This window comes from Hyperolius riggenbachi, chromosome 5, assembly GCF_040937935.1.
Source record: "Hyperolius riggenbachi isolate aHypRig1 chromosome 5, aHypRig1.pri, whole genome shotgun sequence".
NCBI lineage: Eukaryota > Metazoa > Chordata > Amphibia > Anura > Hyperoliidae > Hyperolius > Hyperolius riggenbachi.
In genome coordinates this window covers 269,994,678-270,019,902 of record NC_090650.1, presented here as the reverse complement: position 1 = coordinate 270,019,902, position 25,225 = coordinate 269,994,678, and the positions used below count along the sequence as shown (strand labels likewise).

The 25,225-nt window shown below is 43.9% G+C and overlaps 2 protein-coding genes across 2 annotated transcripts in view; both read left to right on the top strand.

Annotated features, from left to right (window-relative positions):
- Nucleotides 1-10,175, top strand: part of LOC137518719 (regulator of G-protein signaling 9-binding protein B-like) — a 29,046-nt gene extending 18,871 nt beyond the window's left edge. Inside the window, exon 3 of the mRNA XM_068236923.1 lies at nt 9,594-10,175. Within this exon, the coding sequence (XP_068093024.1) occupies nt 9,594-9,937 (344 nt within the window). The 3' untranslated portion in view covers nt 9,938-10,175. The remainder of the gene's footprint in view (nt 1-9,593) is intronic.
- Nucleotides 10,176-14,142: 3,967 nt separating this feature from the next.
- MCUR1 (mitochondrial calcium uniporter regulator 1) overlaps nt 14,143-25,225 on the top strand; it is a 57,715-nt gene continuing 46,632 nt past the window's right edge. Inside the window, exons 1-2 of the mRNA XM_068236922.1 lie at nt 14,143-14,555; nt 24,899-25,015. Of these exons, the coding sequence (XP_068093023.1) occupies nt 14,381-14,555; nt 24,899-25,015 (292 nt within the window). The 5' untranslated portion in view covers nt 14,143-14,380. The remainder of the gene's footprint in view (nt 14,556-24,898; nt 25,016-25,225) is intronic.

Sequence of the window (25,225 nt, the reverse complement as noted above, 5' to 3'; positions counted from 1 at the left end):
AAAATAATTTTTCATAGTACTTTTTCACCTACTTTTTGGTACTTTTTTTTATTGCAAAGTGATAAAAAGTTATTTTAAATAGAAGATGAAGAATTATCTCCTAGGAGAAAACTCAGGAGAAAAAGTGAATTGCATATGGCCCTAATACTCTTATTTTTTAACACAAATCTAGTGGGGTGGTTAGAAAGCTTTGCCTCTTTCCTGCTGTTTCTCTCTAGATAATACCATCTGAGCTATCCTGTCTACGAACTAGCTGCAAAATTACAAACCCATTTCCAAAGAAGATGGGAGATTTATAAAATGTTTAGAAAAACAAAATGCAAACATTTAATATCAATGTAAACCTTATAGTTACCATAACTAAATAAAGCACAAAAGATAACTGAGAAAAGTTATAATTTTATGTAAAATATATGATCATTTTAAATTTGATGCCTGCAACAAATCGTACAATCGTCACAAAAGGAAAAACACAATCTCACAACTCATCACATTGGATATATACAAGGCATCCAAGAGAGAAAGGAGTGGTTGATGTACAAATGCCTAAAGGTGTGTACTGAAAAATTAGACATACATACATTTTAATAAACAAAAAAATGGTTTTGCACGCATGCTTAAAGAGGAACTTCAGCCTAAACAAACATATTGTCATTAAGTTACATTTAGTTATGTTAATTAAAATAGATAGGTAATATAATCTCTTACCCACCCTGTTTTAAAAGAACAGGCAAATGTTTGTGATTTCATGGGGGAAGCCATCTTTTTGGTTGAAAGGAGGTGACAGGGAGCATGAGACACAGTTCCAGCTGTCCTGTGCCCTGATCACCCCTCCCAGCTGCCCGTGCTAGGCTTCAAATCTCAAATTCAAAATGTTAAAAAACAAATTTGTGCCAAAACAGCAGAACGAGAACAACAACATCAGAAATCCCATCATGCTTTGCACAGCATCAGGGGAAAAATTCCAGAGCAGATTTCTTTTATGGGGAGGAGCTTAGCTTCTGTGCAACTAAAAATGAAGCTAGGGTAAGAAAAACAAAGTTCTGATGCTGTGAAACTGTTAAAGAATCACCAAGCCTTCTCAGTGCTGCTGAGTAGATTTTTAGTCTGGAGGTTCACTTTAAGGTGTGGAAAACAATGTCTATACAGGAATTCTGTAAGGTGGATCCCAATTATCCGCAGTGTAGCAGTATTTTTTCTGCTCAAAATACAATGTGCAGGGTTGCATTTAAAACCTTTTCCTAAGGTGTTAGTCAGTTAAAAAGTTAATAAAAACAAACCCTTCAAATTCTTGAGTTTGTTTGGCCAGCAAACCCCATTAACCCCTTGTCCCTCATGTGGGCTAATTAATCCCAGAGATTGTGGAGCACACCAATGTGGAATTCTGCCCCTAGGCAATACCAATCCACGTAGTCCATATTACTGGGTTGGTAACACCTCCTTCTTTTGCAAAATTGCCTTTGAAAAGTGTTGAGGACAAGGGCTCATCCCCACCTTTGGCTCAGGAAGTTGTTGGTGGTGGGGGTGGGTGGTTAACTAACGCAAGGCATGTGAGGCTCTGGGGGTTATGGTGGAATCTGCAATCCCGCTTTGTTAGCAAGGGAATTCCACCTCCTCCCTTATAGTTAAATGGATCATTTTTTGACCCTCTACCCATTTATAATAAATGGGTAAAAAGGTGTTTTTTGAACTGAAAGTAAAATAAAATAATGTATTATTATTATTATTGATGTATAAAGCGCCAACATATTCCGTGGTGCTGTACAAAGTAAGAAACAAACATGGGGTACATAATACAGACAATGGTGTACACTAATATACAAGATACATATTTAGTGACAAAATACAAAAAATGATACAGCATACAGAATACAAAATACAGAATTGGTAATGACAGTGATAAAAATAACATGATGAATAAAATGTATAATGATTTCCAAGACACAAAAGGGGGAGAGAGCCCTGCCCTTGCGAGCTTACAATCTAAAGGGAATGGGGGGAAACAAGAGGAGGGGTAGTATACGATAAAATATATAAAAGGCAGTATGTTTTAGGATACCTAGTAGGAGTGCAATTTGGTCTTAGGACAAAGGGAAGTGGCTTAAGGTAGCGCATATGCTTGTCGGAAAAAATGATTACAAATATTTAATCCAGAATGTATGTCATTTTTTTTTTGTTTTGTTTCTATTAACCTCTAAATTTCTACCATATCTTGTGATGTCAGTTTCTTCAGTATACTTTTTTGTTCTGTTTTATAACTTTCTTTTTTTCTTCTGTACACTTGTATATAATGATGTCATCTTCTTCTGTATATGACTTTTTCTTACAGCATTTTCATCTATTAACTTCTTTTGTTCGGTGTTCTCCGTTCTCCTCTTCCACTCTTAAAGTTATTCAACTATTTTGTCTTCTGCACCCCATTTTTTCTATTTTTTAAATATCTTGGTTGGAGTTTCAAGAAAAATCTCTGGCTAGAAATGCAATATTTGAATTTGTCACCAAGAATTCTTGGTAATTACTGATCAGTAGCTGCACTCCTCCATACACAGTGCTAAAAAGCTAACAATATCTAAATAAAGATGATAAAGGATGCAGAGGCTGAAAAAAAGCTTTAGGAACAGGCAACATTTTAGACGCATACTTTAAAAACAGGTGATAGTTTATTATCAATATAAGCACTTGTAATAGGTAACTTGCTATACTATATGGAAGTGGAGGTGATATGCCCCTACCTTAAATTAGGGTTAAGTCAAAAAGTTTGTTTATTTAACAATATTTTAAGCACATTTAAAAAGGAACCATAATGACATATGGTCGAGCATAATAATTAATATAAAATTATGAATGATAACAATTTTGACCTTAATTATCCTGGTTTCAGCATTGAAAAGGCTTTTTATAACCATACATTTCAATATTTTGGTATGTTACCCAGTCTTCGAAATGGCTATGATGTCACACAACCTCCTGCCCCAGTGTATTTTGGGAGTTCAGGTGATGTTCCTGCTCACTTCACAAAGAAAATGAATACTCCACATCCAATCTCCTTGCCAGCTGTAAAGATACAATTAAGAATGAAAATCAGGGTGAGGTATGGTGTTACAATAGGCTTACTGACAAAATAATGTACTGTATATACTCTAGTATAAGCCGAACCCCAACTCTTACCTTAAAAAAACCTGGAAAAAATGTTTGACCCGAGTATAAGCTGGGGGTGGCAAAAGCCAAAACCATATAGTAGAAAAGCAGCGGAGATGGACATACAAAGCACTACTGTTGCAAAGTTGGCATAAAAATAAAGGAAGGAATGCAGAGCCACATAGTCGTGTATCTCAAACTTGATATAGGAATGCAAGGATTCTCTCCACTCAGTAGAGACTGTCCCTGTATGCCTTCCAAGGCTACAACTTGAGATGAGGTTAGCTGGGACCTCCCATGGAATTGTCAAGTGTGTGGTCTCCCTCAGATGATGCACAACTGTGCATATAGTGGGGGTTACTCAAAGAGTAGTGACTCAAGTATAATCCACGATCCCCACTATTGGGCCTTTTTTTTGGCCCAAAAATTAGGCTTATACTTGAGTATATACATATTAATATTGCAAAAATGTAAGCTATTTTATTTATTACATTATATTAAGTTAAAGAGAACCTGTACTGAGTAAAATTATTTAAAATCAACACATGAGGTAACTTCAAATGAACATTACATAGTTACCTTGCCATCAGTTCCTCTCAGAAGCTCACCATTTTCTTCTTACAGTGATCCCTTCCAGTTCTGACAACATTTTGTCAGAACTGAAATATATCAGTTGCTGTCAGTTATGTATCAGTTGCTGTCAGTTACAGCTGAGAGGAGAACTGATGTTTGCACGTTTCCCTATTGCTCAAGTGGGCGATGTTACGGTTTAACAGTGTGCTGACCAGGAAGCTGTTAGAGGGTAATAGCGATTTTCAAAATGGAGGACAGAGAATTCCCTTGATCACAGTAGACAAACAGGAGGAAGGAGAGGAAAAATAGATTGAGGAGTAGACTACACAGCAGGTAAGTATGACTTGTGTATGTTTATTTTGACTTTTATTTTCAGTTCAGGTTTTCTTTAAGTTCAAATTAAAGTACACTTAAGTATTTTAACACTTTGAAGTGTAGCCAGACTAAGAAGCCTGTAGACAAAAAAATGAGTGTCGTGCAGCTGGCAAACTGGACAGGTTTTTGTTTGTTTTTATTTCTTTTTGCATTTCATCTAATGCAAATTTATCTTTAAATTAACTGACATATAGCACTGTGTATAAAAAACAACTTGTCTCTCTGCTTTGAACTAAGTGGTTAATTTAAACATATAAGCAGTTTGGATATAAGCAGTTTGGACCCCAGGTTATCACTTAGTGAATGCAGTTAACCACTTCAGCCTTCAGTCGTTTTCACTTTATGCATCCGAGCAATGTTCACCTCCCATTAATTAGCCTATAACTTTATCACTACTTATCACAATGAACTGATCTATATCTTGTTTTTTCCGCCGCCAATTAGGCTTTCTTTGGGGGGTACATTTTGCTAAGAGCCACTTTACTGTAAATGCATTTTAACAGGAAGAATAAGAAAAAAATGGAAAAAATGCATTATTTCTCAGTTTTCAGTCATTATAGTTTTAAAATAATACATGCCTCCATAATTAAAACTCACGTATTGTATTTGCCCATATGTCCCGTTTATTACACCATTAAAATGATGTCCCTATAACGATGTATGGCGACAATATTTTATTTAGAAATAAAGGTGCATTTTTTCCGTTTTGCATCTATCACTATTTACAAGTTTAGAATAAAAAAAATATAGAAATATTTCATCTTTACATTGATATTTAAAAAGTTTAGACCCTTAGGTAAATATTTACATGTTTTTTTTTTTTATTGTAATGGTTGTTTTTTTTTATATTAAACATTTTATTTGGGTAGTTTTGGGAGGGTGGGAGGTAAACAATGTGTTTATAATGTAAATGTGTGTTAATTTTTATTTTTTTTAAATTTCAGATGTAGTATTACTTTTTGGCCACAAGATGGCGGCCATGAGTTTGTTTACATGACGTCACTCTAAGCGTAGCATACGCTTAGAAGGACGCACGTGAGACGCAACAGCCAGAAAAAGCGGAGCTTCTGAGAGAAGCTGTCGCTTTTTCTGCGGGGGAGAGGAATCAGTGATCGGGCAGCATAGCCCGATACACTGATTCGTGGGCTAATGATCCGCGGCCGGGAGCGCGCGTGCACGCGCGCGATCGGCCGCGGGAGCACGCGGACGTGCACATGGCCTCCTGGGCGTAGCTAGAACGTCCAGGAGGCCAAAGTAGTTAAGCAAATTAGAATAAGCCAAATTATATATTTTATGACTATAGGTCAATAATTTAATATAGTATAAATGTAACAATAATTTTCTTAGTACAATAATACAGAAACACACACAACAAGGAAAAAAAGTTGCAGGCTGAAGACAAACTCTTAGGATATAAAAATGTTTAATTGGTAAGTAAACATAAAGGAGTGTACATATGAAGCATACTTGAATGTATACGATTAATATAAAGATATACAGAAGTTTTAAGTATATGGTATGTCAAATGCATTGGCGTTTCTTCCATGAAGCAACATGATTTACGTGCTGCAGGGCGGCAACAATTAAAGGGCTCCCCTCCCCAAACATCCCCGTCACCCCCTCCCCAGAAGCACGGCACCGCTTCACTCACCTGCTCTCGGTGGTCCAGTGATGGAATCTCCATCTGTCCATGCAGCGTACTCTATCCATAGCTACAGTGGTCCCTCAAGTGGTCCCTCCCACCCGTCCAGAAATCCCGTTCTGAACGGGATTTCCATTAGGGCTTCCCCCGTCGCCATGGCGACGGGCGGAATGGCATCACAGATGTCATCGACGTCGTGACGTCAAAGAGAGTCCCGATCCACCCCTCAGTGCTGCCTGGCACTGATTGGCCAGGCAGCGCATGGGGTCTGGGGGGGGGGGGGGGCAGCGCGGCACGGCAGGTAGTGGCGAATCGGCGGGTAGTAGCGGCGATCGGTGTGCACACGCAGCTAGCAAAGTGCTAGCTGCGTGTAGCAAAAAAAAATTATGCAAATCGGCCCAGCAGGACCTGAGAAATACTCCTGCGCGGCTTACCCCGAACGTACCCAGGAAGGTTAAAGAGGAACTCCAGTGAAAATAATGTAATAAAAAAGTGCTTAATTTATACAATAATTATGTATAAATTATTTAATCAGTGTTTGCCCATTGTAAAATGTTTCCTCTCCCTGATTTACATTCAGACATTTATCACATGGTGACATTTTTACTGCTGGCAGGTGATGTCACTGGAAAGAGATGCTGCTTGCTCTTTTGACACTTGGAAACAGCTGTTATTTCCCACAATGCAACAAAGCTCCCATAGTGTGATGTCAGGACCTCACAGCTGTGAATCACTGACATCACACTGTGGGATGGGTTTCACAACAAAATCAGCCATACAGAGCCCCCTGATGATCCATTCGAGAAAATAAAAAGATTTCTCATGGGAAAAGGGGTATCAGCTACTGATTGGGATGACGTTCAAATCTTATTTATGGTTTCTCTTTAACCCTTCACCTCAACGTCACCTCCCTTTATTCTTCTCTTTCCTTTCTTCTTTCCCCTCCCTCCACCTCTTCCCCACTTAGGACCAGTGCACACCAAAAAGCGCTAGTGTAATTGCAAATGCTCACCGCTTTTTTAAGTGATTTTTCTAGGCTATTCTAGGCATGTGCCTAGCAATTTTCTAATGTAATCTAATTAGTTTTTGTTACAGTAGATCTAAAACTGAATAAAACTGAACAAAACTGTAACAAAAACGCTTGGAAAATCGCTCTGATCTAGCGCTTTTCAGAGCGATTTTCCACTGTCCAATACTTAACATTGAGACTGAATCGCCTGAGAAATCAGCAAAAATGTTGCAGGACCCCCGTTTGACATCACTCTGGTGTGATCCATGCCATTCAAATACATTAGTCAAGCGCTTTTCAAAGCGCTGGCATTTTTAAAATCGCTCAGAAGCACTCTTGGTGTGCACCAGCCCTCACACACAGAAACATGTTTTCCCTTTCAACCATCTTCCTTACTTTTTCCTTGCTTCTACACTGTCTAATCTTTTGAAACTTTATCTCCATTTTAGGGGCTTGTCTTTAGTCCCACAACTTGCATTCTTGTTCTGTGCATCTTCATATTATCGTTTTTGTAATAAAATTACTGTTACTATCATCCTAGAGCCTTAAAATATTTTCTTGGCCTTATGCTTTCAAGTTGTATTATGTTTCTATTTACAGTACATGTATTGAAAAGCATGAACGATCTCTAAGACCACACATAAAATAATATGATGTGCTGATAGAACAGTAGATTTGATAGCATTATCAAATCGGTATTAAAATCAATTGAAAAGTTACTGTTCATCAATATCTGGCAGTTCTCTAGTTTGTTTCTCTTCAGAAATGTACTGCAATAAACAGAAAATTACAATTGCTTAATTAGTTCGATCACAGTTTTCACGTATACAAATTTCAGAACAAGGATATTTTATGTTGTTTTTATCTGCTTATCTGTAAAATATGCAGAACTTTCCTACACAAAAACCCCACTGAGTAGATCAAGCTGTTTAGCTTGCAAAGTATTTATGTTTAATCTCCTTTCACCTCCATAGTGACCTGTATACAAATGCACCTATCCTCTAATAGATAGTTATCCGCTTTCATAATGGTTTACTAGCCACGTAATTGAAAAAGATTTGACAGCATTGTCCTCGTGTGCAGGTCACACACACAAATAAAATGGAAGCACATAATCTATGTAAACAGTATATACCAGATGTACATAACCTGAGTACAAAGAATAACTGATAGGCTACCAATGTAAAGTTCAGATTATCATAATGAAATTCTGAAGGTATAATTCTGTATATTGTTGAGACAAACACGGTCTTATAGCAACCTAAAAGACCGTGGGCCTTATTCAATTCACTTTTTCTCCTAAGTTTTCTCCTACGCAACATTTTTACACCTTATCAATAAAATGCCTTTTAAGTCACCAGCAAGCAAGAAAATACTAATAATATTGGCAGTACTTTTTCACCTACTTTTTAGTACTTTTTTAATTGCAGAGTGCTTAAAAGTTTCTTTAAACATAACATGAAAACTTATCTCATAGGAGAAAACTTAGGAGAAAAAGTAATTTGAATAAGGGAGTAAATATATTATTTAAAAAAATGGATAAATACCTAAATTTGATTACAACAGTGGTTATATGACCATTTCTCTACTCTTGAGCCAAGTCCCTCCAATATAAGTGGGTTGTTATTGTTCAGGATAATGGCCTTCATTCATCACTTGGGAAATCATTTTTCATGTCCTGTTTTCCACAACTTTTCAGCACTTTGCAATTGAAAAAAATAGCAAAAAAGTGGGAGATAAAATACTGTCAATTTTTTCTTGCTTGCTGGTGGTTTAAAATGCATTTTATTGACATGGTAGGTGATGATCACCTAGGAGAATACTCGGGAGAAAAAATAAATAGCACGTGGGCCAATGTCTCTGAGATATCCACCTACCTAAGATGACCCGTGGGAGGGAGTGTGGCCCAAACACATTTATAGAAGCAGTCAAGGTAGGTCATTGGCTGAGATGCAGGGGCGGAGGGGGGAGAAGCGGTCTTATGCAGACTCCATAGCGGAGGAATGAAGTGATTCCAATCACTCCAAAGATCCAGTGTTGGGACACCCACAATATGTCTTTCTGCAAAGCACCCCGGTCTCCATGGCTGCAGTGGCATTGGTCATCACCTGATGGCATGCCTAGCAGGAATAAGTATGGCATGCATTCGGTGCTGGATTCTAAAGGTGAGGTGAGTCAGGCTAGGCCCGCACTGCATTGGATTCCTGGCATGCACAGTACAGTGGATGAGGTGTCACCGTGCATTGCATGGAAACCTTGTTCACAGAGGACTGTGTTGTGTATGTTACAACAAACATGTCATACATAGCATGTTATACCTGCAAAGAGCAGGTCTAAACCAGCTAATGCTTGTGTTGTGCCACTGCACCCAGGGGACTTCTTCAATAAGGAAACACCCAGAGCTCCCTATCGGGCCACCGCACATTGCCGAAGCCCCCCATAGCTGAGCCGGGCAGCTATGTCAATTTACCTTTCAATGCCACTGAAAACCTGCACCCCTTGACAAAATTCCCGACTGTAATTCTTCTAGAGCCCCGGCAAAGCATCTTTGAAGCTCCCAATGAAAATGGTCCAGACAATGGACCAATGGGGAGCCCCGGCGGCAAGGTAAATTGAAGGGATGGCTGACTCAGCTACGGGGGGCTTCAGAGATGTGCGGCAATGCTAGGCAAGGCAACTCCCCACTGTGAACATTGCTTTCATATTGGTTAGATGTACAGGCAAAATGTTATTTCTTAAACTGCTTTTTTAAACAAGTTACTTACTCTTTTCACATGCTCTATGTATCCAAACTGACATCTTATAGTTGGGAAGCATTCTCCTTTTCTTGCCCTAAAGTGCTTTTCATGTTTTTAGGCAACACTTCAGCTATTGCCTCAAGGGCACTGAGTGTCCAGAATATCAACTACGATTCGCCAACTAACAAAGATAAGCTGGAGAACATTGAGCTAGAAGGTGAAATTCTCAAAGTGGACCAGATGATCACAGATATGGAGCTAAAAGTTAATGTTCTAAGGTGGACTGTAGAGTCAGCTGCAAATATGAACGACGAGATTGACAACAACGATGTCTCCTCCACAGCTTTGCTTTCAGTGGAAGAGAGAGAAAGTCGCAATTGCTGCAACGGAGGACAGTTTATTGTGTCTTTGATCTTATGTGGTGCAGCATTAGTAACTGTTACGCTTTCTTCTGTTCTGTAAATGTGATGCTAACTTCTTATTAGTATTACTGTCCTCTGACTTATCCTTACTTGTCACTGTTTATATAATTACATTCATATAAACTCATTTAATTATATGTATTTGAATGTGCTGTGATGAATTAAAGTCACATTTTTTAATCTTGTTAAACATTAGAGAATTGTGGTGCCCACTCAAACACTGGCCACCACTTTTAAATGGAATTGGACTACAAAAATAAAGAAAATTATTATTCAAAGTGATGTGAGTCATGCATAGCTCCGCAGTGTTACTAAGGCCTTCTTGTACCGAGTGTGCTCGGCAATCTGGGGTCTACAGAGATTGATGTGAGGGTTAGTGCTGGTATAAGCACCATGTGGTGTCTGCAGTTTGCCAGTATCTTTGCTACTTCATATTTTGTTATCTAACAGTTCGTTGAAATAGAGTTCTGTTAGTACATCAGATTCCATCGAAATAATTATTGGTGAACTCTAAATGCTTTTTCAAAACAAGTCACTGGTTTCATGCTATATGAGGCCTAAAGTGGTTTTGAGCTACCTAACCATGAGTACAGGTGCACAATCACTTATGTTTTTAATTAGCGGTGCTCTCTTTACAAACTAAAACCTTTGTACTACAAACTTCTTTCAGTTTGAAATAAATAACTACACCCCATAACAAAATGTTTTATGCCCAATTGCCCATCCTCCCCTTAGGTTGTCCTATATTGCTCCTGCATGGATGCAGTGGCATAGGAATAGGGGGTGCAGAGGTTCCAACTACATCTGGGCCCTTGGGCCAGAGGAGACCCGAGGGGCTTATCCTCAACTCCAGTGTTAGCTCTTTATTGGTCCTGTATTGATAATAATCACTTCTATAGATGCTTTGAATAGTACTGATCATTAACAAGCTGTTTCCCATCCCCTTCTTGCACCTCTGACAAGGTGGTTGTCCTTGATTGGTTTTGGTGTGCTGTATCAATGGTTACATATAGAGTGCTTGGGAGGCCCCAATGTAAAACTTGCACTGCTGCCCACAGCTTCTTAGCTACGCCACTGCATGGATGCCTTCAGTGAATGTGAGTGTGACCCCATCTGAGGATTTGAGCTTTGAAGCCCGTGGTTTCCTCGTGTTCAGCAGGATCCTCACCCCACTAGTGGACCTATAACACAGTGGCAATGGCACTACCTTTTAGGCAGTGACAGCTCCCCCATCTCTGCTAAACTTCTGCTCGCCTAGCTGCTGCCTCACAGTCAATGTGCCGTGCGCACTCTGTGTCACCTAACCGCCCGCAGTTACATCCACGCACTGTTCTTTCCTCTAGTATTCACTCCCACCTCTATCATGTATGCAGCCAATCAAGAGGAGGATCGGGGATGCAAGGCAGCGAGCAGCGCCGACATTGCTATGGCGACCAGGGACGTCTCTGGTCATCATAGCAACATTGGCATCGCCCACTACCTGCCTTGTATCCCCGATCCCCCTCCTGAATGGCAGCGTATGTGATGGAGGTGGGAGACTAGAGGAGGAAACAGTGCATGGCTGTGGATGTAGCTGTAGGCGCCTAGCGATTAGGTGACACATGGAGGGCGCTGGATAGCAAGCTGCCTGTTGCAGTGAGTGTCAAACACAGTCCCTCTGCCTCTCCTTCTGTGGATGCCAGGTGGGTGGCATAGACAGCGCTGGTGGTGAGCCAGCTACTACACAGAGGGGGTCAGTGTCAGACTGGCAGGATTGACAACTGAGTAAAATCCACCTGCTGGCCAACCAGCAATAACCCTGTGTTATCAATCTTCACTGTGAACAGCAACACATGATTACTGCTGCTTGGCCAGCAAGTGGATTTCCTCAACTTTTCCACCTCCCAGTCTGACACTGGAGGGGGTGATTAATTGCTTACTGGGGATGCGCCCTCCCCCCCAGGTGAGTGACAAGGGGAGCCTATGGCAGGTGTCCTATGTGCACCCCTAAAAATACGCCTCTGCCCTGGACCATCCAGTGGATTTCCACTACTAAGGTATTAAAAATGTTACCCCCTCTCCCCATCACAGGTTTTTCTTATCTCTGTTGCAATAAATATAATAAAATATGGCACTACTACCGGTATAAATACTGACCAAAGAAGGCCTCCCACCAGGCAAGGAGGGCATTCATACACTCAACAGAACGGCGTTTTAGGAAAATGTGGTGAGAACAACAAGTCACCTGAATCATTCTGGCAGCCTTTATATCCTTCTCACTCCAGGGCCCATATGCAATTCACTTTTTCTAGGTGATATTTCACACCTTGTCGATAAAATGCCCTTTAAACCACTTACAAACAAGAAAATAATCAAAATAATTTTCACAGTAGCTCTTTGAGTCACCCAGGAGAAAAATGCAATATACTGTAACTGTTATTTATCCTTCCAACAGAAAATCTACCCTAAATAGTGGTTTCAAGGGAAATATCCCAGCCAAAACCCAGACCTCAATCCAACTGAAAATATTTGACAAGATTTAAATTGCTGTACAACACAACCCATTTAACGTTAAGGAGTTAGTGCACTTTTGCTTTGTGAAATGGGTGATATCACAGCAGTCTGATGTGCTAAGCTGTCTGAGGCCTAGTGCACACAAAAACCTGTAGCAAATCCGCAAAACGCTAGAGGTTTTTAAAGCAGATTTCAGAGCGATTCTAGGCATGTTTAGAGAGTCCTTCTAAGGGCTCATTCACACTTGGAAGCGCAAAACGTATTGCGTGAGTGATTTTTCAGAGGAAAAATCACTGAACACTGTGGCGATTTTTCTATATATAGCACTGAAACGCGATCGCCGGGAAATCGCCTGAAAATGGTGCAGTCGATGCGTTTGCGTTTCGCGATTCTGGACGATTAGCGCAAATCGCCCAAGTAAGAACGGGCATATAGGGTTTTATTACACTTTTAAAAAACACTCCAGAACCACTCTGGTGTGCACCAGCCCTGAGACATATCCCAAGAGACTTGCAGCAAAAGGTGACTTTACAGTGTATTTACTTGGGAGAAATAAACACAAATATCTAAACATTGCTTAAAGAGAAAACGTGACCAAGAATTGAACTTCATCCCAATCAGTAGTTGATACCCCCTTTTACATGAGAAATCTATTCCTTTTCACAAACAGATCATCAGGGGGCTCTGTATGGCTGATATTGTGGTGAAACCCCTCCCACAGGAAACTGTGATCACCATGATCATGACAGTTTCCGTTCTGTGAACCTTGTTGCATTTTGGGAAATAACAGATGTTTTACTGTGTACAGCTGTTCCAACTACCAAAAAAGCAAGCAGCAGCTCCTTCCAGTGACATCACCTGCCAGCAGTAAAGATGTTGCCATGTGATAAATGTCAGAAAGTAAATCAGAGAGGAAAGATGGACAAACACTGACTAAATCATTTATACATAATTATTGTAAAAATGAAGCACTTTTTATTACATTATTTTCATTGGAGTTCCTCTTAACCACTTCACAACGGAGGGGTTTTACCCCTGAAGCACTAGCGCGATTTGTAACTTGCAGCGCTGCTTCGATTCATTTTTTTCTGTGATATGATTGGTTATTGGGGACTGGGGTCCCCATAACCAATCATTGCACTGCAGAGCGGGGGTGTGCGCGCGCACGTGCGGGTCGCGGGGGCGCGCGATCGCGCATTGCACGTTTGTTTACATTCTATTGTTATCAATGGAGATTGCTTCTGTTTGAAGCAGTCTCCATTGTGTCCGCAATCGGCGCGTCTAATTGGATTTAGGAACGCTTGTTCCTAACATCCAATTAGTCACCTGCTGTGCTGGCTGGCTGGAGTGTGCGCGCAAGGTCCCCGCCCACTCCCAGCCAGTAAACAAACAAGTGCGCCTTTCTCCGTCCCTGGGGGTGAAGCAGTGCGCAGAGGGACGGAGAAATTTAGCACTGGGGGGTAAAGTGGTTAAAATCATTTTAATTCCTTGTTGTAATGCCACAAAACAGGATGAACACTGAAGAAGGTAAATATTCATGTCACTGCACACCATTCCGATTTAAACATGAATTACAAAACTTACAGCCCACAGAGAAAAGACAGCAGGCAGATACACAGTAATACCACCTATCATAGCAGTACATTTATTTAGCACGGTTTTATACAGCATTTATCAAATTCTAAAAAGTTCATGCAGCCATTTTCCTGAAGACCAACAGTCATAGCAGTGTAGCCAACATAATGGCTCCACGAGTGCAGACAGACATTGACTTCCTCCTCACAGGCTTACGCTCCTAGCGCCCATTTCCGTGTTAAAGAATGTTATATTATTATCATTAGCATCAAAACAAAAATTCATAACACCGCTGCAGCAAGCCTAGCAGCAGTTTACAGAGGAGTTATCTAATGCCAGCACGTTATCGTTATACGTGTACAACGTGGGCTAAGTTACTACAAGGGCAAGTGCATGGAGACCAGCTGAACGCCTGATGGCAGCTGTATACGCCGCTCGCGGTAACATTCTGCGTTCCGTTTGGGGATGTGGAGGCGCGCTGATGGATCGCAAGAAACAGTTGGTGCGCGTTCTCGCCGCTAGCAAGACCGCAGTGCTCTCCTTCCGACCGTGCGCGCACACTGCAGTATCAAGGGGCGCGTGCCCGAGAGGTGAGATATCAGATCATGTCATGGCATGCAAGTTGTTCTGTGCCCAGTAGTAATGGCAATGTGTAAAGTGAATGTCTGAAGAGCATCACAGGTCCTTCCATTTCAGTGCACTAGTTTTGCTAAAATGTCCATAAAATTAATGTCCTACCAGTAAGTTGTTCTCTCCTTTCAGCAGTTTAAAGGGAACCTGAACTGAGTAAAATTATTTAAAATAAATACGGTGTAGCTGCAAATGAATATTACATACTTACCTCACCATCAGTTCCTCTCAGAAGCTCACCATTTTCTTCTTATGGTGATGATGATCCCTTCCAGTTCTGACAAGATTTTGAAACGTACCCGTTGCTGTCAGTTATATATCAGCTGCTGTCAGTTACAACTGATGTGCCAGGCAATGTCCATGTTTCCCTATGGCTCAAGTGGCCAATATAACAGTTTTAACAGTGCGCTGACCAGGAAGCTTTTATGGGGTAATGGCTATTTTCAACATGGAGGGCAGAGAATTCCATCGGTCACAGTGGACACACAGGGCGTAGAAGAGGAGAAAGAGATTGATGAGCAGACTCGGAGCAGTGCTTTTCAGCGCTGCTAGCTTTGGGCGCAGCCAGCGCCGCCATAGACTGTAATGGGAATCAGTCTATAGCGGCGCTCAGTGAGGAAGGTCGGCTCCGTCAGAAGACGGAGCCGGAGTTGTTTAAAAAACACAATAATTCGGCCTCCAGCAATCGCTGGAAGCCGAATTATTTCATTCCCCCACTATCCATGTCGGCCTGGAGGGGGAATAGTAATTAAAACGCCCCGGACTTGTGCAGAAGCAGGACCAGCCATTTAACAGCTGGATCCTGCGCCCAAGTCTACCAGCGCCGTATTCAAATGTACGCAGCAGACTACATGGGAGGTAATTATGACCTGTATATGCTTATTTTGACTTTATTTTCAGTACAGGTTCTCGTTAAAGGAAACCTGAGATTATTATTATTTAGTATTTATATAGCGCCAACATCTTCCACAGTGCTGTACAGAGTATATTGTCTTGTCACTTAGCTGTCCCTCAGGGGGGCTCACAATATAATCCCTACCATAGTCCTATGTATGTATATCGTGTAGTGTATGCATTGTAGTCTAGGGCCAATTTAGGGGGAAGCCAATTAACTTATCTCTATGTTTTTGGGATGTGGGAGGAAACCCACACCGACACGGGGAGAACATACAAACTCCTTGCAGTTGTTGACCTGGCTGGGATTTGAATCGGCAACCCAGAGTTGCAAGGCGAGAGCGCTAACCACTACGCTACCGTGAGATGTCGCTTGTGTGTATTTATACTTACCTGGGGCTTCCTCCAGCTCTATTAGGTGCGTAGGCTCCCTCGCCAACCTTTCCGGGGGCTTTGTTAATTTGTAATCTGGCCTGTGCTCTTTTGTGCGTGTGCGTGTGCGGCTTGGCAGCCTGCGCAGAACAAAAATCCTTCCCCTGGATCATGGTGGTCCGCATACGCACGCACAGACCGCACATGCCCAGGAGCGTACGACTGGCCAGTTTACCAGAGTACATTTGAATTTGGCGCCGGTAGACTTGGGCGCAGGATCCAGCTGTTATATGGCTGGCCCTGCTTCTGCACAAGTCCGGCCCGAATTAATTACTATTCCCCCTCCAGGCCGCCATGGATAGTGGGGGAATGAAATAATTTGGCTTTCAGCTATTGCTGGAAGCCGAATTATTATGATTTTTAAGCAACCTCGGCTCCGTCTTCTGGCGGCGCCGATGTTACTCACTGAGCGCCGCTATAGACTGAATCCCTTTATAGTTTATGGCGGCGCTGGCTGCGCTCAAATCTAGCAGCGCTGAAAAGAACTGCTCCGATTACAAGTGAATGGCGAGGGAGCCCCAGGTAAGTACAGTATAAATACTGTACAGCAGTGGTTCCCAACCTTTTTGGAGTCGTGACACATCAAACCAAACGTTCAGATCTCCGTGACACGTAGACTAAATGCATGTAATGAGAGACAGCGTTCCCCCACTAAATGCACATAAGAGACAGCGTTTCACCAGTAAATGCAGGTAATGACAGACAGCCTTTTACCAGTAAATGCAGGTAATGAGAGACAGCGTTTCCCCAGTAAATGCACATAATAAGAGACAGCTTTTCACCAGTAAATGCACATAATAAGAGACAGCTTTTCACCAGTAAATGCACATAATAAGAGACAGCTTTTCACCAGTAAATGCACATAATAAGAGACAGCTTATCACCAGAAAATGCACATAATGACAAAAAGCCAGTTGTCCCCAGTATATGTAGCCAGGGATATATGTGCCCAGTATATGTAGCCAGGGGTATATGTGCCCAGTATATGTAGGCAGGTGTATATGTGCCCAGTATATGTAGCCAGAGGTATATATGCCCAGTATATGTAGCCAGGGGTATATGTCCCCAGTATATGTAGCCAGAGGTATATGTGCCCAGTATATGTAGCCAGAGGTATATGTGCCCAGTATATGTAGCCAGAGGTATATGTGCCCAGTATATGTAGCCACGGATATATGTGCCCAGTATATGTAGCCAGGGGTATATGTCCCCGGTATATGTAGCCAGGGGGTATATGTCCCCGGTATATGTAGCCAGGGGGTATATGTCCCCAGTATATGTAGTCAGGGGTATATGTCCCCAGTATATGTAGTCAGGGGTATATGTCCCCAGTATATGTAGGCAGGTGTATATGTCCCCGGTATATGTAGTCAGGGGGTATATGTCCCCGGTATATGTAGCCACGGATATATGTGCCCAGTATATGTAGCCAGGGGTATATGTCCCCAGTATATGTAGGCAGGGGTATATGTCCCCAGTATATGTAGGCAGGGGTATATGTCCCCAGTATATGTAGGCAGGGGTATATGTGCCCAGTAAATGTAGCCAGAGGTATATGTCCCCAGTATATGTAGGCAGGTGTATATGTCCCCAGTATATGTAGGCAGGGGTATATGTCCCCAGTATATGTAGGCAGGGGTATATGTCCCCAGTATATGTAGGCAGGGGTATATGTCCCCAGTATATGTAGGCAGGGGTATATGTCCCCAGTATATGTAGGCAGGTGTATATGTCCCCGGTATATGTAGCCAGGGGGTATATGTCCCCAGTATATGTAGTCAGGAGTATATGTCCCCAGTATATGTAGTCAGGAGTATATGTCCCCAGTATATATAGTCAGGGGTATATGTCCTCAGTATATGTAGTCAGGGGTATATGTCCCCAGTATATGTAGGCAGGTGTATATGTCCCCGGTATATGTAGTCAGGGGTATATGTCCCCGGTACATGTAGCCAGAGGTATATGTGCCCAGTATATTGTAGCCAGGCCCCCCCCCCCCCCCCAGGAGGAGAGAGCGAGGGAAGGAGAGCGGCACCTCAGGGTGCTCTCCCTCCCTCGCTCTCTCCTCCGGAATGAAGTGCGGTGGCTGGCAGAGGGGCGGAACTTACCTTCCATGTCCTCCGTCTGGTCTCGTCGCCGGCGCGGGATGATTTGCCACTACTCTGGCCTGATCCAGACCAGAGCAGCGGCTGCGACACCAGAACTTCCGGCCGGCGCATGGAGCGACACGGAAGGTAAGTCCCGCCCGCTGCCAAACGCCGCCGCACACACAGATCGGAGGGGAGAGCGAGGAAGGCAAAGCACCCTAAGGTGAGAGAAGGGGGGGAGATGGCCCCCTTCTCCGCCGCTGCCCAAAGCTTTACCTCCGCTGCGCTGCTCCCCTCAGAGAGCCGCGACACATACCCGAAGCTGCCGCGACACATGTATGTGTCGCGGCACATGGGTTGGGAACCACTGCTGTACAGTGTACTGTTTCAGGTACACTTCAAGGGAACCTTAAAGGATACCACAACTGAATGTGTGTGGTTAAAATGAGTGCAGCACTGTATAGGGTGTAATACGCACATACCTACTGTTCCTCCCGCCCCCCTCCGTTTGCCGCCATTCACACTCTATACACTCCGGTGTGCGGCGACTTGCTTGACCTCTGCCCCGGACATACTGCGCCCTGTGTGCGCAGTATGTCCTTCCCCCTTCACTTCTGGCCGTCGCACAGCGCGAGGCTCAGAAGCTGCTGTCCCCTCTGCGCTGCGTGTGCGCTCCATTACACCAAGCGTCACGTAATTAGCATGTGACGCTTGGTGTAATGGAGCGCACACGCTGCGCAGAGGGGACAGCAGCTTCTGAGCCTCGCGTTGTGCGACGGCCAGAAGTGAAGGGGGAAGGACATACTGCGCACACAGGGCGCAGTATGTCCGGGGCAGAGGTCAAGCAAGTCGCCGCACACCGGAGTGTATAGAGTGTGAACGGCGGCAGACAGAGGGGGGCGGGAGGAGCAGTAGGTATGTGCGTATTACACCCTATACAGTGCTGCACTCATTTTAACCACACACGTTCAGTTGTGGTATCCTTTAACACCCAAAAAAAGAGTTTCACTTACCTGGGGCATCTACCAGCCCCCTGCAGCCATCCTGTGCCCTCGCAGTCACTCAGGGCTCCTCTGGTCCCCCGCCACTAGCTAGTTTCATTTTTGCTGACTCGGAGTCGGCGGGCTGCCACACTTACCTTTGCACGCATTCCCGCTGGTGCAGGAAGCTATTGCGGAGGTTAACACGTACCTTTTGGATAACGTCTGCGATAGCTTCCTACACCAGCGGGAACACGTGCAAAGGTACGCGTGGCGGCCCGCCCGACTCCGAGAAGGCAAAAACAAAACTAGCTGGTGGCGGGGGACCGGAGGAGCCCTGAGTGACTGTGAGGGCACAGGATGGCTGCAGGGGGATGTACAATGAAGAAACTCAGCTGTGCTTACCATAGATTTATGCTAGGTGGTTTAGAAGGGTGGAAAGGCATGCTGGACAGCAGTGAACCTGGCAGCATTAGCTATTCTTTCTTTAACTTTTGCCTTAAAGAGACTCTGTAACAACAAAAACCTCCCCTGGGGGGTACTCACCTCGGGTGGGGGAAGCCTCCGGATCCTAATGAGGCTTCCCACGCCGTCCTCTGTCCCACGGGGGTCTCGCCGCAGCCCTCCGAACAGCCGGCGACTGTGCCGACTGTCAGTTCAATATTTACCTTTGCTGGCTCCAGCGGGGGCGCTGTGGCGACTTTCGGCACGGAAATAGACGGAAATACCCGATCTCCGTCGGGTCCGCTCTACTGCGCAGGCGCCGGAAACTTGCGCCTGCGCAGTAGAGCAGACCCGACGGCGATCGAGTATTTCCGCCTACTTCGGCGCCGAGAGGCATCAGAGCGCCTGCGCAGGAGCCAGGAAGGTAAATATTGCGTCACCGCTGCACGGAGGGCTACAGCGAGACCCCCGAGGGACGCAGGACGGCGTGGGAAGCCTCATTAGGATCCTGAGGCTTCCCCCACCCGAGGTGAGTATCCCCCAGGGGCCGTTGTGTCGTTACAGTTCCTCTTTAAAGGGAAACTTAAGTCAAACAAAAAAAATGAGTTTTGCTCACCTAGGGCTTCCAATAGCCTGCTGCAGCTGTCCGGTGCCATCGCCGTCTCCCTCCGATCCTCCTGGCCCCGCCGGCAGCCACTTCCTGTTTCGGTGACAGGAGCTGACAGGCTGGGGACGCGAGTGATTCTTCGCGTTCCCAGACACATTAGCACCCTCTATGCTGCTATATGGTATATGATATATGCGATCGCAGCATAGATGGCGCTATTGTGGCCAGGAACGCGAAGAATCACTCGCGGGACGTGAGCCTGTCAGCTCCTGTCACCGAAACAGGAAGTGGCTGCCGGCGGGGCCAGGAGGATCGGAGGGAGACGGCGATGGCACCGGACAGCTGCAGGGGGCTATTGGAAGCCCTAGGTGAGTAAAACTCATTTTTTTTTTTTACTTAAGTGTCCCTTTAAGTTTACTAAAATGCAGTGACTAATATTTTTGTGTTCTGCAGACCCATTTTAATATAAAAGAAACACCAAGCAGCGGGTTTGTTAGTTGGTATACTGAAAGATTAGATGGAATCTGGGGTGATCAATGGAGTGGACCAATCACATCTTCAAGAAGTGAAAAGTAGCAGAATCATTCTAGCAGCTGGAGACAGGGGACACAGAGTGTGCGGATAGTAGAGCTTCCACTATGCTCTCTACACCTGCTGGACACACCTGGCCGCACATTCTAGAAGACACAATGGCCTCGATTCACTAAGCTTATCTCCTGTCTTTAATTACGTTTCTAGGGCTATCACCATGGTGACGAGGCATGTAGTATTCAGGAAACATTTTACCTCAGGCAAATCTAAAGTTAACTTCTGTCTTTAAGTTAACTCTTCAATCCTCAAAATAACTCCAGAGTTAAAGACAGGTTGTTAATTAACTGCATGTGAAAATAACTACAGAGGAGGTAACTTAACTAAAGAGGAGATAAATTAACTACAGAGGAGATAATTTAAAGAGAACCAGAGATGAAGCACCCTCATGTATTTTATTACATTTATCAGTGGGAACATGACAGTAAACACCTACCCTGCTTTTAGTTTCATTGTTATCTGCTTAATTAGTCTATTAGCAACTGTGATAAGAATCCACCGACTATTCAGTCGAGGTTTGACCTGGAATCATTATAGCTGAGTCACTCTTCTGTGTAGTCTTTTCAAGCCCAAGCCTTCCCCTCTCCTGGCTTAGATTTCCTGCTTTGCATACTGAGAGCTGTGATGATATGGGAGAGGCTGCTGCTCCTGAGAGAGAAGCTCTGTGGCTGTAATATGATCCCTGTGTGCTCTGTGTGCACTAGATACTGATAACGGCAGTTTCATTTCTATGAGAGAGACTTCCTACAGGCAGCTGTACATCATACCAAAATGAAAGCACATAGATGAAAGGCTGCATTTAGCCTAGATAGCAGCATAGTCTCATATGGCCTAGACAGCACATCCAGAACAACTGATAACCCGGAAGGAGAAGGGATATGAGCCGGCGGCCATATTTGATTTTTCCTGGAGCAATAATGGATAAAAAACACTAAAAAAAGGCACACCAGAGCGGCAAAATTTTCAGGTAGAGCTTTTATTCTTTACAAGCTATCAACTGATATGTTTATTTTGTGTGAAACGTTCATCTCTGGTTTCCTTTAAGGAATAAAAAGATAAGATAACTCTCTCACTGTGTAGAGGTACGTTTTCTCTTGCCTTTATTATCTCCAGCATGATCTTAGTGAATTGAGGCCTTTAACTTTAGAATTCTGGAGTTATTTTAAGGATTGAACAGTTAACTTAGACAGAAGAATTAACTTTTTAGGTTTGCCTGAGGTAAAATGTTTCCTGAATACGACATGCCTCATCACCATGGTGATAGCCCTAGAAACGTAATTAAAGACAGGAGATAAGCTTAGTGAATTGAGGCCATTGTGTCTTCTAGAATGTGCGGCCAGGTGTGTCCAGCAGGTGCAGAGAGCATAGTGGAAGCTCTACTATCCGCACACTCTGTGTCCCCTGTCTTCAGCTGCTAGAATGATTCTGCTACTTTTCACTTCTTGAAGATGGGTTTCTCAATGCAGGCCAAGGTGGCTTCTTGGTGGCAGCGGGGTTGCCGCAGCACAATCCCACCATTAGCATCAGCCACTGTAATCACAGAACCCTCTGGGGCCTCCATCCTTCCTTGGTTACTGGTGCCCTCTCATGACATGCAGTGCAACAGTGAACAAGGGAGGACAGAGGACTCTGTCAATACTGCGGCTTCTGCTCTGCTGCTGCTGTCCCGCCGCCACCATGGCATTGATAATCTTCAGGAGGTGTAGAGCAACAGAATCATTACAGCCACTGCTGCTATGCTGGTCAAACTGGAATTGCGATGCCTCACCGCTGCCAGGAAGCAACTATGGTCCACACCAAAAAGCCCATCTTCAGGAGGTGTAGAGCAGCAGAATCATTACAGCTACTGCTGCTATGCTGGTCATACTGCAATCGTAATGCCCCGCCGCTGCCAGGAAGCAACTATGGCCCACACCAAGAAGCCCATCTTCAGGAGGTGTAGAGAAGCAGAATCATTACAGCATCTGGAGATGGAGCACACCAGATAGATAGGTGAGGAGATCTGCTCTGTAGTAGTAGTAGTGGTTGGCTAGTGTAGCTGGTGGGGCAATCAAGGGTTAATGTAGAGTAGTTGGTATAGCTGGTGGGCAGCAGTGATTATTGTATATGTTGGGGCAATAGGGTTACTATAGCTTAAATAGTTTAAATAGACAGTTTTCGAGGAGAAGCTCCACAAAACGCCCCTGCATCCAGGTTTAGTATGTTTTTTTCCCCTGGTATTTGTCCTCTAAAATTGGGTGCGTCCTATGTTCTGAAAAATATGGTATTTATTTAAATGCGCCATAAAACAAAGATGTTAGTTACATGTGACTGCAAAAATATGGGAAGCTGCAGTTCCAGAACAAAGCCACTTCTGTAGCTGTGGTTAAAGTGAATCTGAAGCCAGTGTTCTCCCCAGGCTCTTTTAGCCAGGTGCTCCACCTGGCTAGTTTTGATGAGCACCCGGCTGTCATCGGCTCACCACCTCCTATACTATAAGCAGAGTTGCGCACAGAAGCACCGGCCCTGCATTCTCATCTCGCCCCACCTGGCTGCTTTTTCATGCCACCAGGCTACCATTTCATGCCACCCAGCTGGAAAAAAATTTCTGGGGAGAACACATAAAAAACATGCTCGCCTAAGGAGAGGGAAGACTCTGGGTCCTACAGAGCCTTCCCGTTCTGCCGGTCTCCTCGTTCCCTCGCAGGCTCCTCCGTTGTGGGAGACTTCGGCAGTTTTCAGAAGCGCTCAGGCTTCCGAACACTGGCGACTCTGTACTACGTATGCGCAACTGCTCAAGAGAGAGGGCGCTAGCGCATGTGCAGTATGGAGTGGCCCGTCTTCGGAAGCCCGAGTGCTTCCGAAGACTGCCGAAGTCTCCCCAACCCAGAAGAGCGCAGTCCACGACCAGTTGGTTGTGGACTGCTAACAGGGGAGCATGCGGGGGAACGCAGACACCGGGAGGAGAAAGGGAAGGCTCTATAGGGCCCAGAGCCTTCCCTCTCCTTAGGTGAGTATCTGGTTTTTTTTTCAGACTCCCTTTAAACATGGCTAAATTGACTGACTGACTGACTGACTGACTTACTTGTAATTTGTGTAGATACCTTGAGGGATCTTTCACTCTACGTTGAAGTAAATGGCTATGCGTTGTACGGCCATGCGTTGTGCAGCAATGCACAACTTGTTGCAGTACCATGTCTTATCATTTTGATCTCATTCTTAATATTGGATTGGAAAGCATACACTCTCACCCTTTGGTACTTTGTTTTCACACATTGCTTTCTATGTAGCTCCTGATGTTAATATGGATACTATGTAATACTATACATTATTCATCATTTAAACTACAGCTTTGAGCAAAAACAAAAACACCCCCTCCATATAAGAATGACTACCTATATTTGCCAAAAAGCAGCCTTATTTGCTGTAATACAGCACTGAATGGCATTGAGTGACAGCTTAGGGCCACAGATTATCTAGCGTTTCTGGTGTTGCTTGACTTGCTTTATGGACTGTACCTCCATTACGACTTGTCTTGTCTGACCATTTTTAATATGTGCTCCTTGTTTGACCTCAGTAAGCAACCTTGTTTGCCTTCCCTTGACCTTTGTCATGTCACCTAATTATGCATGTTTGCCACCTTCCCTTGACCTTCAGCCTGTTTACAATTGTATCTTTCCATCCAACCTGAACTTTGGTACTCCACATCCCATTGCAGCGTCTCCTGTTCTCTCCTATTACTGGTGGGGCAACCTAAGGGGATGTGACTACCAGGCAGTAAAGTAGTCATTTGCCTGCTAGTGGTAGTGGCCCATTTTCTCTAGTTTGGTGTTCTGGTGAACACCTGCAGCCACATAGACCCCACACCTTGGTAGAGCCCACACCTATCACTAGTGGCCGAGGCAAAGGGCCTGTGCAAGCCACATAAGTGTCTCTGCATCTTTAGCATGAGATACCCCAACCCTCTCCCAGATAGATGACAAGGATTGAGTGGTCATGTAACATCTCGTCATTTGCAGTTGTATTACTTGTACAAATCATGTTTGAATTGTTGTTGTTACTGTATTAAAAGTGCATACACACACATGATTTCTCCTCAGTTTTGTGACACCTACCAGGATTAAACTCGATAGAGGGGGTGACACCGCAGGGCACACATTCCAGAATAGTGTGTACAAAGCTTTATTCTAATATACAGTAGTTGGAGTGTGGGCTTCTTTTGATCTTTTACCAGATTTGGATTTGAACAAAATTACTTTTGCAATTACAACACAATGGCTTTTGATTTACAGATTACAGAACATCTACTGCTCCAACAGTGGATCTGCATAGAAGGACTGTGTTTTCATCTGTGGGGAAGAAGTTTTACTTTGACACTCATGCTGTCGTACAAGTCCTGGAAGCCAAAGGTACTGATGCTGCTAGTGTGTGGCAGAAACACATAATGGGGTAGACTCCTCAAAAGCCGGTAATACTGTGGTGCACACAGCAGTATTACTGTCACTTCCATATGCAGCAACTCGGGTTACACCAGTAGTGCGACTCACTGTACTAGAGTAGTTGGACCGTTGCTACGGTAACGCGCGTTACTAATGAGGTTATGGTTAGTAAATCGTTAC